The sequence below is a fragment of the Barbus barbus genome, assembly GCF_936440315.1.
Source record: "Barbus barbus genome assembly, chromosome: 32".
NCBI classification, from domain to species: Eukaryota; Metazoa; Chordata; class Actinopteri; order Cypriniformes; family Cyprinidae; genus Barbus; species Barbus barbus.
Window position 1 is genome coordinate 334354 of NC_136760.1, and position 14614 is coordinate 348967.

At 38.9% G+C, this 14614-nt stretch overlaps 3 protein-coding genes across 5 annotated transcripts in view; 1 reads left to right on the forward strand and 2 right to left on the reverse strand.

Annotated features, from left to right (window-relative positions):
• LOC306852288 (serine/threonine-protein kinase WNK4-like) overlaps positions 1-207 on the reverse strand; it is a 60859-nt gene extending 60652 nt beyond the window's left edge. Inside the window, exon 1 of the mRNA XM_079389002.1 lies at positions 146-207. The gene's annotated coding sequence lies outside the window, so the exon portion shown is untranslated. The remainder of the gene's footprint in view (positions 1-145) is intronic.
• A 2602-nt stretch (positions 208-2809) lies between these two features.
• On the reverse strand, positions 2810-8047 carry LOC306852017 (vacuolar protein-sorting-associated protein 25). Its single transcript, XM_079388585.1, has 7 exons — positions 7341-8047; positions 6801-6936; positions 6309-6454; positions 4947-5000; positions 4771-4859; positions 4400-4475; positions 2810-3613 (listed from the first exon to the last, which is right to left on the reverse strand). Exons 2-7 carry the CDS (start codon positions 6845-6847, stop codon positions 3501-3503), a joined length of 525 nt encoding a protein of 174 aa, XP_079244711.1. The 5' UTR covers positions 6848-6936; positions 7341-8047; the 3' UTR covers positions 2810-3500.
• A 495-nt stretch (positions 8048-8542) lies between these two features.
• LOC306852018 (PAXIP1-associated glutamate-rich protein 1-like) lies at positions 8543-11765 on the forward strand. Of its 3 annotated transcripts, none has more exons than XM_079388586.1 (5): positions 8543-8676; positions 9191-9289; positions 10020-10320; positions 11258-11346; positions 11417-11765. In XM_079388586.1, the coding sequence occupies exons 2-5, from the start codon at positions 9199-9201 to the stop codon at positions 11665-11667; spliced, it is 732 nt and encodes a 243-aa protein (XP_079244712.1). In that variant the 5' UTR covers positions 8543-8676; positions 9191-9198; the 3' UTR covers positions 11668-11765. The 3 variants fall into 3 exon arrangements, with proteins under 3 accessions (XP_079244712.1, XP_079244714.1, XP_079244713.1); XM_079388588.1 differs by having other exon boundaries at positions 8580-8676; positions 9191-9789; XM_079388587.1 differs by having other exon boundaries at positions 8587-8807.
• The last annotated feature ends 2849 nt before the right edge of the window (positions 11766-14614 follow it).

Below are 14614 nucleotides of genomic sequence, written 5' to 3' on the forward strand. Positions count from 1 at the left end.
CTCCAAGAACAGCTTTTTACGAGAAAATACGACAGCAAATGAGATTATAATGATAGTCTAACAACAACACGAGAGAGATTCAGCTAGTCCCAGCTACACTGCTTCTCCTTATCTATTAAAAAAAGCCTCGTAATCGCATATTTACCTTATTCTGAGCAGAGAGGAGTTAAACAGCGCGCGCTCGCGGCTCCTGTGTGTTCTGGAGAGACGCGCGTGCATGCAGCTCTTCACCGCGAGCGCGAGCGCCTGACTCCTCCCCCTTCGCATGACCCCGCCCCCTCACCTGCGCTGGCTGGAGCAGTAGATTTTCTGCTTGTGATTCGTTTTCGCAGGAAATGTAACAGGTTACACATCAGAAGTTACCCTATTTAAATGTAATAAGTAGTGTAACTATTCCAACTTCTACATTTCTAATTTTTCTAAACTGCAAATCATTTTGAAGCATGTAAATCAGGCAGGGTTACCCTTACAGTAGAACTCTACACTGATTACTGCCAGACTTACAGAGTCCTTCTTCTCTTCAATTAAGATTTAAATATATATATATTTTGAAAGCACAGCCACTAAAATCAGACTTTCTCACCTCTTTTTACTTTGAGATCGTTCTGAGGTTAAATACAGATTTAAAATCATAAGATATAGTTTAATAGTTATTGGAAACATTGGAACACACTAAACACATCTTACCATCAAGAACTAGCCATCCAGAATGGAGATGTGTGGATAAACCACTTCTCCAACCTTTTTAGTAATATAGAAAACAATCAGGAACAACATGCACTGTGTGAAAAACTAAGGGTTTTAGAGTCGACCATCAAAGACTACCAGAAGCCTTTAGACTCTCCAGTTACACGAGCTGAACTATTAGACAAAATACAAACCCTGGAAACCCAAAACACCTGTGGTGTCGATGGCATCCTAAAGGAAATGATCAAATACACGGAGCACAAACTCAGATTAGCCATCCTCAAGCTCTTCAATATCATCCTTAGTTCAGGTTTATTCCCCAACATTTGGAACAAAGGCCTAATCAATCACCCCAATCCATAAAAACAGAGGCAGATTTGAGCCCAATAACTACCGTGGCATATGTGTAAACAGCAACCTAGGTCAACTCTTCTGCAACATCCTAAACACTGTGTAAGATGGGGAAGATTTGATATTAAAGTCTAAAATTCTTTGTTTAGCATGTGCAAGATAATGCATCAGCCAGTTATGTGCTTCTATAAACAGAAATATTTGTTAGTTCTTACAAAATGTTGAATTATTAAAAAAAAGCCACTAATAGACGATTTGAAAAACCAGTAACAGACAAAGCAGACTCAAGGTCAATTTATTCTGTGACTTATATACAGGCATCTATCTATCATAAGCTATTTTAAACTTTTAGAGTAGACCTTTTAAACCAACATCGAATTTTGTTCAACAACAACTCATTTATATGCATATTTATTATGAATAGCCTATAGCTTGTGACAACTTACCCCGACCAGTCCCAGCTGATGTTTCCTAACTACTGACAATGACAATTAAGAAATCAATTAGGAGAAGTTTAGAGAACTGATTAAATTACTGTCCTTGACTTTCATTCACAGGAAATCTAATTATCTTTCACAAACAAAAACCTGGCATTTAGATATGAGCTGAAAGCCATAACTGCACCCCCACTATGTTAGACTTTCCTCATGCTGGTTTATTAAAGGACTGGTCTGTCCATGCTGCTCCCAGAAGAGAATGAACAATAATGCATTTAAAAGGGCTATGCTTGTCATGTTTTGTTCATCTATAACAACATTCTAGTCGAATCTAATCTCATCAGCCAATACATTTAACCCATAATCATAAACAAACAATGCACACCACACCAAAACTGTGCAAATATTCTCTACAAGCATGCTATTAACTTTCTACAGCTCAGATACTGCAAAGCTTCTGTTTCACATCTCTCACAATCAAGAACAAAACCCTTCTGCAAACCAGAATAAACATCTGGCCTAAACACACCGGACGCAGACCGAGTTCAAATATGCATTATTGTTATTGCATTAGTTGAAATATTAAACTGAGTGTATTTATTTTAAGACAAGCACGAGTCCTCTGCGTCTTGGTTTGTGTGGTCAGCACTGAACTGACCCTCAGGGATGCCCTGCATCATTCAGTAAAGGGATGCTCATGAGCGCCACCTGTCTGTCGCTCTTACTGACCATCACTATCAGCAGGATTCAGCCAACACGCGGTGCAAGATGCACTATATATGAAGCTCAGGATCTTAACATATTACTGGCATGACGAGCTTTTATATTAAACACTATTTTTCGTTTTTTAAAGAAAAACTATAACCTATTTTATCTTGGCATTTAAACTAATATTTAAAAAAAATATATATATATATTTTAAATACAAATAATAATAATAATGTGTACATTTACAGGGTTATCATAAACTAAAACCAAACCCATAAAATTCAGTTTCATTACTTGAAATAAAATATACATTAACTATAATTAAAAAAACAGGTAGTTGCCAAGATAATAATTAAACATTTTAAACCACCAAAATAACTAAAACCAAAACTTAATAAAAACTATTTATATATATATATATTTTTTAAATAAACTAATGAAAGAACACAAACAAAAATTAAAAAAGAAAATACAATAATAAAAACAATTCAAAATATTAAAGTGATACTAAGATAACACTGGTGCTGTGCAAAATCAACATTTAGACATTTCTGTAGACATCTGAGAGACTGCGTTGAAAAACCCAAACCATAAGCAACAGTATAATAATAATAATAATAATGATACAGTCAACTCCTCCATTAGAAGCGTAAAGCAGATGCTGCCAAGCACGAGACTTGTATGAAAATCAGACATACAGTACACGCTCGTTTGCAGGAAGCACTGAAAACGCCTCCCTCGTTTATTTGTACAGTATTACATCGGTATAAAAGATGAGAGGATACAGTGCCAGCCGGGGAAAGCAGTGAATGCTGCCAGATTTCAGCAAAACGTTGATATGAATTCCACCGCCGTCAGGAACAAGACGTTTACTGGAGAACACGTAATCTTAGGAACAAAAACTGTGTCTGAGATCAGAAGAGCGCTTCTAGCTTTGTGGTTCTACACAGAACTAATATTCAAGTAGAACGAGAGTCCTTTGGGATTTACAGCAATCTCTGTAAGGAGTGGATAAAAACACATGTACACTAAATAAAAACTGATTTAGTCTGGGTCTGCATCAAGATACTCATATTCCTTAGTTTCAGTCTGACATTTCACTTTGGTTTAGGTGTCAAACCACCGATTTAAACTTGTTCCAACAAGGAAGACCCTTTAATTTAGTTTGGGCTCATTTGTGCCAAATAACGACTTGATTTAGTAGCGGAGTGTAATATAGAGTCTGAAAAGATCCCGAGTGGATTTAGACAAAACTGAGACGATGCTGGGCTGAGAGAAACCCAACACTCCCCAAAGTCTGACTCCACAAAGCCTGATTCAAAAGAACTTGACACCTTTCCCATCATCCATAGTGATAATTTCTGCTTTCCCATCAGCCTGCAGGGCCTGCAGTGAACGCAGCAGCATCCAGTCCTCCAGACCATGAAACTCTGAAACATACAGACTTGTTACACACTTCAGCAGAACTCAACTAGTCCTGAACTCAAGCTCAGATCATCTGAGATCAGGATGAGTGTGTTTCTTCATCAGGTTTGTATAAATGTGTCTCTGCATCAGTGTCTCAGCAATGGATGCTCTGCAGTGAATGGGTGCCGTCAGAATCAGAGTCCAAACAGCTGATAAAAACATCACAATAATCCACACCACTCCAGTCCATCAGTTAACATCTGGAGAAGACAAAACCTGAAACAAATCCAGCATTAAGATGTTTTTAATCCATAATAACTCTTCCTCCAGTGAAAAAGTGCATCTCCTGTTGTCTCTCTCATCAAAATCCAGTCACATATTAGTTTAGAGCTGTTTTGTCTTGTAAACGCTGCTTGATCTGCAGATTTCTCTCCTGATTCAGACCAGAACACTTTTTCTCTGGAGGAAGAGTTATTATGGATTATGGACTCATATTTAAGTTATAAACATCTTAATGCTGGATTAGTTTCATCTTTAGTCTTCTCCAGATGTGGATTATTGTGATGTTTTTATCAGCTGTTTGGACTCTCATTCTGACGGCACCCATTCACTGCAGAGCATCCGCTGCTGAGACAGAGACTCCTCCTCATCCTGGATGACCTGAAGCCAAGGTGAGTAAATGGAATAGTTCCCTTCACAGTGATCTGAGAGCTGTGCACGCTACACAGTGAACTTATAGTTCTGTAGATGTGTATTAGCATTCTGCTGATCTAGTGCAATGTACAATAGAAACATTCAATATTTAATACCTTCCTTTTCTGTGTCATCTCCATTCGAGAGTTCATAAAGTGTAAACACTGAGTTGACCATGCCATTTTTGGAAACCTGCATTTAACAATATCAGAAAAGATTTAAAATAAGATTTAAAAGAGTTAAAATAACACATTGACCAAACTGCTCAGTAGCACTCACCTAGTTTTAATTATGATTTGTCATGGTATGTCTGTACGTAAATATGTTCAAACGTTTGGCACCAGTAAGATTTTATTTTATTTTTTTAAAGAAATTAATACTGCATTAAATTGATCAAAAATTTTAGATCTAGAAGTTTTAGTAAGAAGAGACTTCTGACTGACAGTGTAAACGATAAGTATGAATAAACGCTGCAGTATATTCTCACCCATTGATAAATGAGTTTGCCCCACTCCTCTGGTCTCCTCCACATTATAAGACATCGGGATTTATTCTTATCCAACCATTCCAGGTTTCCTGCCAAAGCAAAGACCAGAATCATTTTAACATCCATCATCCACTCTGGGAAACAGTCTCTGTTCGTCAGCGCCTGCGTCAGCCCACCTTTCTTTCTCAGTTCTTCAAAAACTACTTCTATGGCTTCAGCAGACAGTTTTCCTGAGCAGCACAAGTTACGGGAAATACATGATGGCAAAAAGCAACTTGATGTCCTGTCCTCACACAGAAAAGCGTTTGGGATGCAGTGAATGATCGGCAGCTTAAGTGAAAAGACCAAATAAATCACCCAATGGCCTTAAACAGTTCATAAACTGCAGAACATTGTGTATTCTGACAGCGCTGATGAGCTCGGTAGCCAGGGTTCAGAGCGAGAGAAAACAATGCCACTCATCAGCTGCTCGGTCACATTTCTATGAATTTTAAAGGCATGTGACAAACATCATTTATAAATCTGCTGTTGTCAAGAAAAAGAAGCACTGAAATCTTCCTGCGGGTTTCTGAGAAAAAGCTGGAACTCCATCAACATTCATAAATGTTAATATTGTAATTTTACTGTTGTTGTAATAATTACAACAGCTCTATTAATACATTTACTGTAACATTCACACATAGTGCTCAAATTGGGATCTGTAATATTTTCTAATGTTTTAAAAGAAGTCTCTTCTGACCCACAAGCCTGCTTTTATTTGTTCAGTAAAACATACATGCCTGATTCAAGAAGGGGTCTGAGAAATATTATTCTACTAGAACGTTAACAATGTTCAGCGTTAAAGGTGACCTATTACAAGATGTAAAATAACAGATCATGTTCTATAGCTTGTTAAAATTGCCACTTTTAGCGCATGAGCCAAAACACGACTGTCTCTTTAAATGCAAATGAGCTGGTACTCCAGGAGAAGAGGGCGGAGCTTGGGTTTACAGATAAACACATTCCACTATTAGTACAAGCCTGTTATCTTTACAGAAAACACACTCGCTGTAAACGTCCGTTATCTGATTGTACTGTGCATCATAAATACAGCTAAAGAGAGAGAATCTGACATTGCTTGTTCTGAGAGACCGTTTATGATTTATTGGGATTATAATTATAAGGCTGGATTTTTACTGTTATAGGCTGGTTGTTTTCACACACTGCGGCCACACAACTGGGTTCAAACACCTTATAAAAGTGATTTTTGCATAATAGGTCCCCTTTAAGTAAACATTTATAAATTGTTGTTTTGTTATTGATTTTTTATTTTCTTTGAAAAGCAAGACAAAACAGTAAAATGCACATTTTGGCTAATTTATGCAATGGTGAAAACATTTGGCTACATACATGCAGTCTAGATTTAAGGCTTATGTTTCCCGGTTTAATACTGTAAAGCTGCTTTGACACAGTTTGCTGTTTTCGTGTTCGGCATTCAGTGTTTGATTGTATTTGGTGAAGAATGCTGGTTTGGGTCTGTGTAAAGCGTGAGAGGATACGGTGTATTTTGCTGTTGTTGAAGAGCGTGGTCTCCTGCGCCTCCAGCAGGTCCAGCGTGTACAGCTTGCTCTGTCTGCAGAAGGACAGCACCAGAGAACACCAGGCCGCCAGCTGCTTCTGCCTCGTCTCAACATTGGGCTGCAATCTGAATAAAACACAACACAGACCTCAGACCGCTGCTGTCCTCTCCTCTCAGTCCAGCTCAGGAGCAGTCGCCGCATTAGCTCCAGTCAGGTACTGACAACCAATGCAGACATTACACAAGGGCCTGCATCTGTTGTGCTGTTTCTGTACAATTGTACTGATAGTGTTTGAGAGTATGTTGTGTTTGTAATTATTATATTTGCAGCATCACTAATCATCATACTTCCGCAGCGCGGCGCAAACTGCGCTTTATTCGCGGCTCAAAGCAGTATTTGACTCTAGACCCGATTATTCCGACAATATCACGAGCCGGTTCTCCATCACCGGGGATAAAACCAGTTACTCACGTGAAGAACGGAGGAAAGTTATACTGCCAGGGCCACTCAACACTCATCGCAGATCTGTACTACTTCCGCTTCCGCTCTGCTGCAATCATGGGAACACCCGCCAAAGTAAAAGTCTTTTGAGAAACCGCGACTCTTTCTTCAGAATGAGAATAATATTAGCAGATTAATAAACAATACAGTTAGAGCTACCGTCTAGCAAAATTAATTAGGCTACGTTTCATATGCAATTTTAAAATATATATACATATAAAAATAACTGTTAAATAATCAGTTAAATTATCAGCATATTCCATTGATTTGTTCAAATCTGTCGAAACACAAATATAAAAATGTTATGAAGAAAAAGCCCCGCATACATATCAGTATTTCATAAAACATTTCATTCATCATCTATTTTATAAGAACGTTTTGCTAAAAAAAATAATAAAAAAATTAAATGTTAAAAAGTATTTCTTGATGATGTGAATGCTAAAGACAACAATAAAAAACTATCTATTTTATTATTTTGCAAACACTGTTAAGCATCTTAAACGAACTTACAACTAAAATGTTTCCAGAAAAAGTAGAAATAAAGCTTTTGTGATCATGCTTTGAGAGATTGTTCATAACATCAACAGAATCTTGCCAGAACATTCCCTGTTGGGTCAACACCCTAGCAACCGCTCAGAACACCCTAGCAACCGCTCAGAACACCCTAGCAACCACTCAGAACACCATAGCAACCTCTCAGAACACCCTAGCAACTGCTCAAAACACCCTAGCAACCGCTCAGAACACCATAGCAACCGCTCAGAACACCATAGCAACAAAACACCCTAGCAACCGCTCAGAACACCCTAGCAACAAAACACCCTAGCAACCGCTCAGAACACCATAGCAACCGCTCAGAACACCCTAGCAACCGCTCAGAACACCCTAGCAACAAAATACCCTAGCAACCGCTCAGAACACCCTAGCAACTGCTCAAAACACCCTAGCAACCGCTCAGAACACCATAGCAACCGCTCAGAACACCCTAGCAACAAAACACCCTAGCAACCGCTCAGAACACCCTAGCAACAAAACACCCTAGAGCAACCGCTCAGAACACCCTAGCAACCGCTCAGAACACCCTAGCAACCGCACAGAAGACCCTAGCAACCGCTCAGAACACCCTAGCAGCTGCTCAGAACACCCTAGCAACTGCCACGGAAAGCGCCAGGAGGCTAAATATCATGTTATTGCTCTGTTGAAAAACAACAGCATATGCAGGTTAAGTGGGTTTAGAAGCATGGATGCTAGTTTGAGTAGTCTATGAGCCTGTCACGTGATGAATGTTGCGCATGCGCGACTGAATGAATCATTACAGATTCAAGAAGGACTGAAGCCAGCAGATGATGCTGCATCACTACACAAGTGTAACTGTTCTCATCACGTGATCACTATTGCTTTGTTATTAAACATACGGTTATGTGTATTTGTGCATGTTTGACCACAGCAGCGTCCATCTGTGAAGGATGCAGGCTGTCAATCAAACACAACTATCAGCCAATCACAGCAGGGGGCGTTTACTTCCGAGTCTAAACAGGACAGAAAATAGCCTCTTACTTCTAAATTACGATGATTTTGATGCAAAAATCTTGATGACATTATAAGTAGACCTCAGAGAACAGTACAAAATAATAAATAACAATAAAACAAAGGCAGTTCATGAGCCCTTTAAAGTATTCCGCGGGAAAACACAGGTTGCGTGTCGGTCATCCGAGCGCGCGGTGGCGCTGTGGGCGGAGCCGCTCATCCGGGTCCTGAGGCGAGTGACGTCAGCGCGCCAAGATAAACACCACACTGATGCGTGTTATTATTCCGCGCAGCTGTTTATAAGAGTACTGTAACTACTGTAAGTTTGCATTTCTGTGCAATATTAATAATCATACTGAATGTTTCTGAATGATGCTCAGAGAACCGCAGCTGTTCTGGAACTGATGTACGCTACATGGACAAAAGTATTGGCACCCTTCTAATGAGCAGGTTTGACTACTTTAGTTATTTCCATGAGTACAAATCTTAATGTTTGAGCTTATAATGATATTCTAGAGAATTGTGTGCTTCTGATCTAACCTGACAGTGTCTCTGTGTATAAGACACGAGTGGAAGAACTGACTTTAAGAGTCAAAAACACTGATGACTTGTTCATATGGATACAGTCACCTTACACACTTCCAACACAGATGGAAATACATGAATTAGGTTTGGAAGTGTCTAAAATGACTATCCATATCATTATAAGCTCAAATATTAAGATTTGTACTGATGGAAATGACTAAAGTAGTCAAACCTGCTCATTAGAAGGGTGCCAATACTTTTGTGCATGTAGTGTGTGTAGGTGAGTAGTCTGAGCTGTGTTTGTGCAGGAGAGGCGATGGAGGAGAAAACTGCAGGAAAACTGGAAGAAAAGAAGCCAGAGAGAAGCGAGGAGACACATGAAGCTGCTACAGCACAGGACGACACAAGTACACTACACATCTGTCTCTATACTCTGCTTTTTGCATGCTTTCCTAATGTACTTTGGACTATTGGAAGGTGTATAAGATTGTTCTGTTCCTCACAATACATTCAGTGCACATTATTGACACTGCTGATGTTACAGATTACCGTTTAAAATACTGTAATAGTGTAACTATTTTAGTTACTTTATTAAAGTAATGTTACTGGTTACATTTGATTTACTTTTCTAAATTTCTAATGAATGTTTTGGTAACACTTTATTTGAAGGTGTCCTTGTTACATGTACTTACTATTATAATAACAATTAATTCTGCATAATAACATGCTAATCCTAACCATAGAGTAAGTACAGTGCCTGTAGAAAGTATTCACACCCCTTTATTTTTTCACATTTTGTTGTGTTAAACTGCTTTAAATTACTTTTTTTCCTCATAAATCTACACCCCTCTCATCATAATGACAAGCAAAACCTGGATTTATCACAACTTAAATCAACTTAAAAAAAGTGTGTGTGAGTGAAAGTGTGTGTGAGTGAAAGTGTGTGTGAGAGTGTGATTGAGAGTGTGTGTGTGTGTGTTTTCAATATTCAGATGTAACCCTTTGTAATCGTTAACATTTTTTTAAGCAACTGTAATTTAATTAGACTTTTCTTTCAGTAACTGTAACAGATTACAGTTACATTTATGTTGTAATGAAATGATGTAGTTCCGTCACATGTTACTCTGAATGTGTCAGATGTAGAAGGAGACGAAGGCTGTGTGGAGGCGGAGGAGCAGAAGGAGGATGGAGAGATGAACGGAGCTGGTGAGGAGGACTGGGAGATCCCTTACAGCGATGAGGAGATGGAGGACCCCAGGAGCTGGATGCCTCCGCCTGACGAGATCAAGCGGCTCTACGAGATCCTGGCCAGAGGAGACGCGCTGGAGCTGAAGTGGGAGCCGCTTCCACGCCGACCTCCGACCCCTCCACGCACGCCCTCCCCCGAGAGAGACGGAGACGCCTCGCAGAAGAACCAGGAGGAGGACAACCAGCACCGGTCAGTCACACATATACACATTCAGAATCTAACATCAGTCAGCATGTGTCTGAACGTCTCTTCTGCGTGCTGCATTTATTTGATCAAAAATACAGTAAAATCTCTGAAATATTATGATTTAAACTAGCTGTTTTCTATGTGAATATGTGTTAAACTGTAATTTATTTCTGTGAATAAAAGCTGTATTTCCAGCATCATTACTGCAGTCTTCAGTGTCACATGATCTTCAGAAATCATAATAATATACTGATTTACTGATCAACAAACATTATTATTATTATCAATGTTGAACAGTCTTTGCCACTCCATTCAAAAATTTGGGATGAGTATTTTTCTAAAAGAAATTAGTAGTTTTATTCAGCATGGACACAATAAATTGATCAAAAGTGACACTAAAGACATTTGTAATGTTACAAAAGATTTCCATTTAAAAAAGCTTTCTGTTCATCAAAGAATCCTGCAAAAAATAGATCACAAAAATATCAAGGAGTACATCTATTTAAATAGTGATATGATGAAGCATTATTAATAATTGAACTTTAAATAATTCTAAAAGCAGCCACATAAAAGAAGAGCAGTAAATCAGTATATTATTATGATTTCTGAAGATCATGTGACACTGAAGACTGGAGTAATGATGCTGAAAATACAGCTGCAGATCACAGAAATACATTACAGTTTAACACATATTCACAGAGAAAACAGCTGTTATAAATCACAATAATATTTCACAGTTTTTACTGTATTTTTGATCAAATAAATGCAGTCTTGATGAGCAGAAGAGACTTTAATTATTCCAAACCTCTGACTGGTATATATATATACACAGTGTGTGTGTGTGTCTGTGTCTCTGTGTGTGTGTGTGTGTCTCTGTGTGTGCGTGTCTGTGTGCATATATTCTACATCTTGACATTAAATGTATTCATATGCTCCGCAGGTCTCTCACACCAACTGAATTTGATTTCGATGAGGAACAGACTATGGCGACTCCCAAGAACTCTTTTCTGAGTCGCTGCAGAACTCCAGGTATGACCAGACTGTTCTCCACAGGTGTGCTGATGTAATGAATGATGACCTCTGACCTGTGTTCCTGCAGGATCCTCGGCCCGCTCCACGGTCAAGCGCGAGGCCCGGCTGGACAAAGTGCTGTCGGACATGAAGCGGCACAGGAAGATCGAGCAGCAGATTCTGCGGTCGGGGCGCGATCTGTTCAAGAGTGATAAAGCGCGGCCGGCGGCCGTCGTGGAGAAGCCCTTATCACCCAACAGCCAGCGCGAGCGGGAGAAAGAGCGGGAGCGAGACAGCGACCCCAGCACCGTCTTCAGCCCGCGGCAGAGGAGATACTGAGCACCAAACCCTAAAGCAGCACAACTCTTCATTGGACTGTCATATACTCCTGTGTTTTATTCAGGTTTTTCTCTGTGTGAATAAATAAGTGTATTAACTGCTGCTGTCCTGCGGTTTCTTAAATTATACTAAGCTCTTTGTTTTTTCTTAAGAATTGTAGGAAAAGGTTCATGTAATTATGATCAAACAGATGTAAAGCGATAGTTCACCCAAAAATGAAAATTCTGTCATTAATTGCTCACCCTCATGTTGTTTTAAACCCATCTTCAGAACACAAATTAAGATATTTCTGATGAAATCCGAGAGCTCTCTGAGTCTTCATAGCAACACAAACATAGCAAGGACATCAGTCAAACAGTCCATGTGGCATCAGGGGTTCAACCGTAATGTTATGAAGCTACGAGAATATGTTTTATGCAGAAAGAAAACAAAAATGTCAACGGCTCCCCTCCTCCGTCAGTACTGAGAGTATCACGAGGCATGAGCTGGGCCTTGTTTACGAGCAGAGGAAACTCTCCATACTGGCACAGGACGACTACTCCTCAAAGTCCTTCTTGTTTGCTCTCTGCTCAGAAAATATTCTCGTAGCTTCGTAATGTCATCAGGTTGTGAAGGTATCACTATGCCTTTAGGTTCGCTGTTTAAATGGCAGTGTGAAGCGGACCAGGACCGAACTACAAGTGTGAACTCAAACGAGTCCGATCAGACTGCTCCAGTCACTGGACATTCTATTTGCTCAAAAATTAATTTACATCTCAACATTTATTCTCCTTTTCTCGTCTCAGAATTTAAGGTTTAAACTAAGAATTCTGAGAAACAAATGTCTCACAAAGAATTGTAAAATGTCAAAAAAATTATTTTATCAGAATTACAAGATGTAAACTCCCATTTCCTGAGTTTAAAAAAAGGCAGAATTCTGAAATTAAAATGATTTCCCAGAAAAAAAAAGGGAGAAAAATAATTTTCTCAGAATTGGCAGATTTAAGGGAAAAAGGTGATTTTTGAGCATTTATTGAGACACAAAATGAGCATTGATGCAAACTTGCAATAGTGAGAAAAAAAGTTGCAATGACCTCAATATGATATTTTCCATAGCTTCCATAAACTTGTTCATGAACTATTGTGATCTGATTTGAGAGCAAACAGCTTCTGAACGATTCATTAGCAAATTGCTCTAAATTTGATTGAGTTTCAACAATCCTTATCCAGTAATTAGAGACAATCGCATCCGCTGCTGAATCACAGAAACCTCCCAGACTTTACATGAGAAATACTGAGCGTGATCTGAGTATCAGTCTATTACTCTGCGGCCTGGATTCTGGGACACGCTCTCACATTAACAGCAATCAAGAGCACATCTGATGTCAGAATCCTGATCTCCGGATGTCTCCACAGAGGTCATGGAAGCAGACATCGAGACTAATGCGGATGATTAAACGCTCACAGACAGACCCTTATCACATGCAGCATATGAGACCAGAGTATATATTTCTGCAGTGAGACTGAAGTACAGCAGTGCTTTTAATTGTATTCATATCAACAGGTTCACATACAGAAAAAAACAAACAAAAGTCAAACTAAAAGAAACGCTTTCAGAAAAGCATCACAGCAGTCGTTGCAGTTCACTAGGATTAAATAGTTTGGACTGAGGCTCGATATCGGAGCACATTATAGAGGCTTCACAAGGGACACAGATGGGATATACACATGCAGCGTCATCAACCCACTCCAGCACACCTGGCATTTTGCACCGGCTGTCCTTATATACATTTCAGATCAGTATACAGTCATTTTAGGATTAAGTAAGCTTCAAAAACAGGCTTTGCCCCGTTATTCATTCCTGTTTGGTGCGGTCGAACAGAGCTGAATCCATCTGCAAATGAATCCTTGATTTATGACCAGACAGAGATTAGATCGTTTGAGCGACCCATCAACTAAAACCTGAGACTGACAGAATTAAAAACCGTAAATATCTTCCAACAAACACAGTAAATAATGCTTAAGAGACAAACACAATGGCTTCAGCCACAACGAAAATGAATAAAGTGCAAATAAATGTCACATTGACCATGTAAAGTATCGCATTTGCTTAAACGGAGGAAACCGGCCTCGATCGAAGCTAACGAGTAAAAGATGAAGGATAGGAGCTTCCACAGGGATAAGGCAGCTTAATATATATCTGATCATGTCCCTTTAAACATACGCAGGGCTTCAGGACTCGTTTAGGAGGTTATATTAGGGATACTGTAAAGCTACAGATGTTAAACATGTTTGTGGTGAAACTGTGTTTAAAGCCACCACACGGAGAACATTGACGGTAGCTACGGTCCATGGCTTGTTTTCTGAGCATGTCCAGAATAATAACCCATTCCCAAACCTCCGACAGACAGGGATTCATTACATTTGATGGGCTCTGCTGGAAATGAAAATCTCTCTTTTGTTGTTGTTCCAGGATCATATTGGTGTTCTTCTTCTGTGGAAAGTAGACATTAGGTCAAATGTCCAAGCTTCTGTTTTCCATCCAAACGGAGAGTGATTTATGCGCTATATTCCAGTCTTGAGTAGTTATTATAGTATTACTATTATAGTTAACTAAAATTGTTTTATTACATATTGCATAATAAAAATAAAAATCATTTCTAAACGTTAAAATTCAAATGGAAAATACGAAAATAAAAAATTCTAATATTTTAAAACAATTATAATAGCATCTCAATGATAGTAAAATAACATTGGTCTTGTGTACGGAGCGGTGTGTGGTAACTTTAGCCAATCTCAAAATTAATATCCAATTTCATACTGTACATTATAATCTTGTGATGCCTAAATTCACTTTTAGCATTTAAAAAGGTTGATTTTAGTCTTTAATGGTTTTCAGACAAAACAATATAGAAATATCAAATGGGCCACTTATCAGTTATCTGCTAGAAGATAATAATTGGCTTAT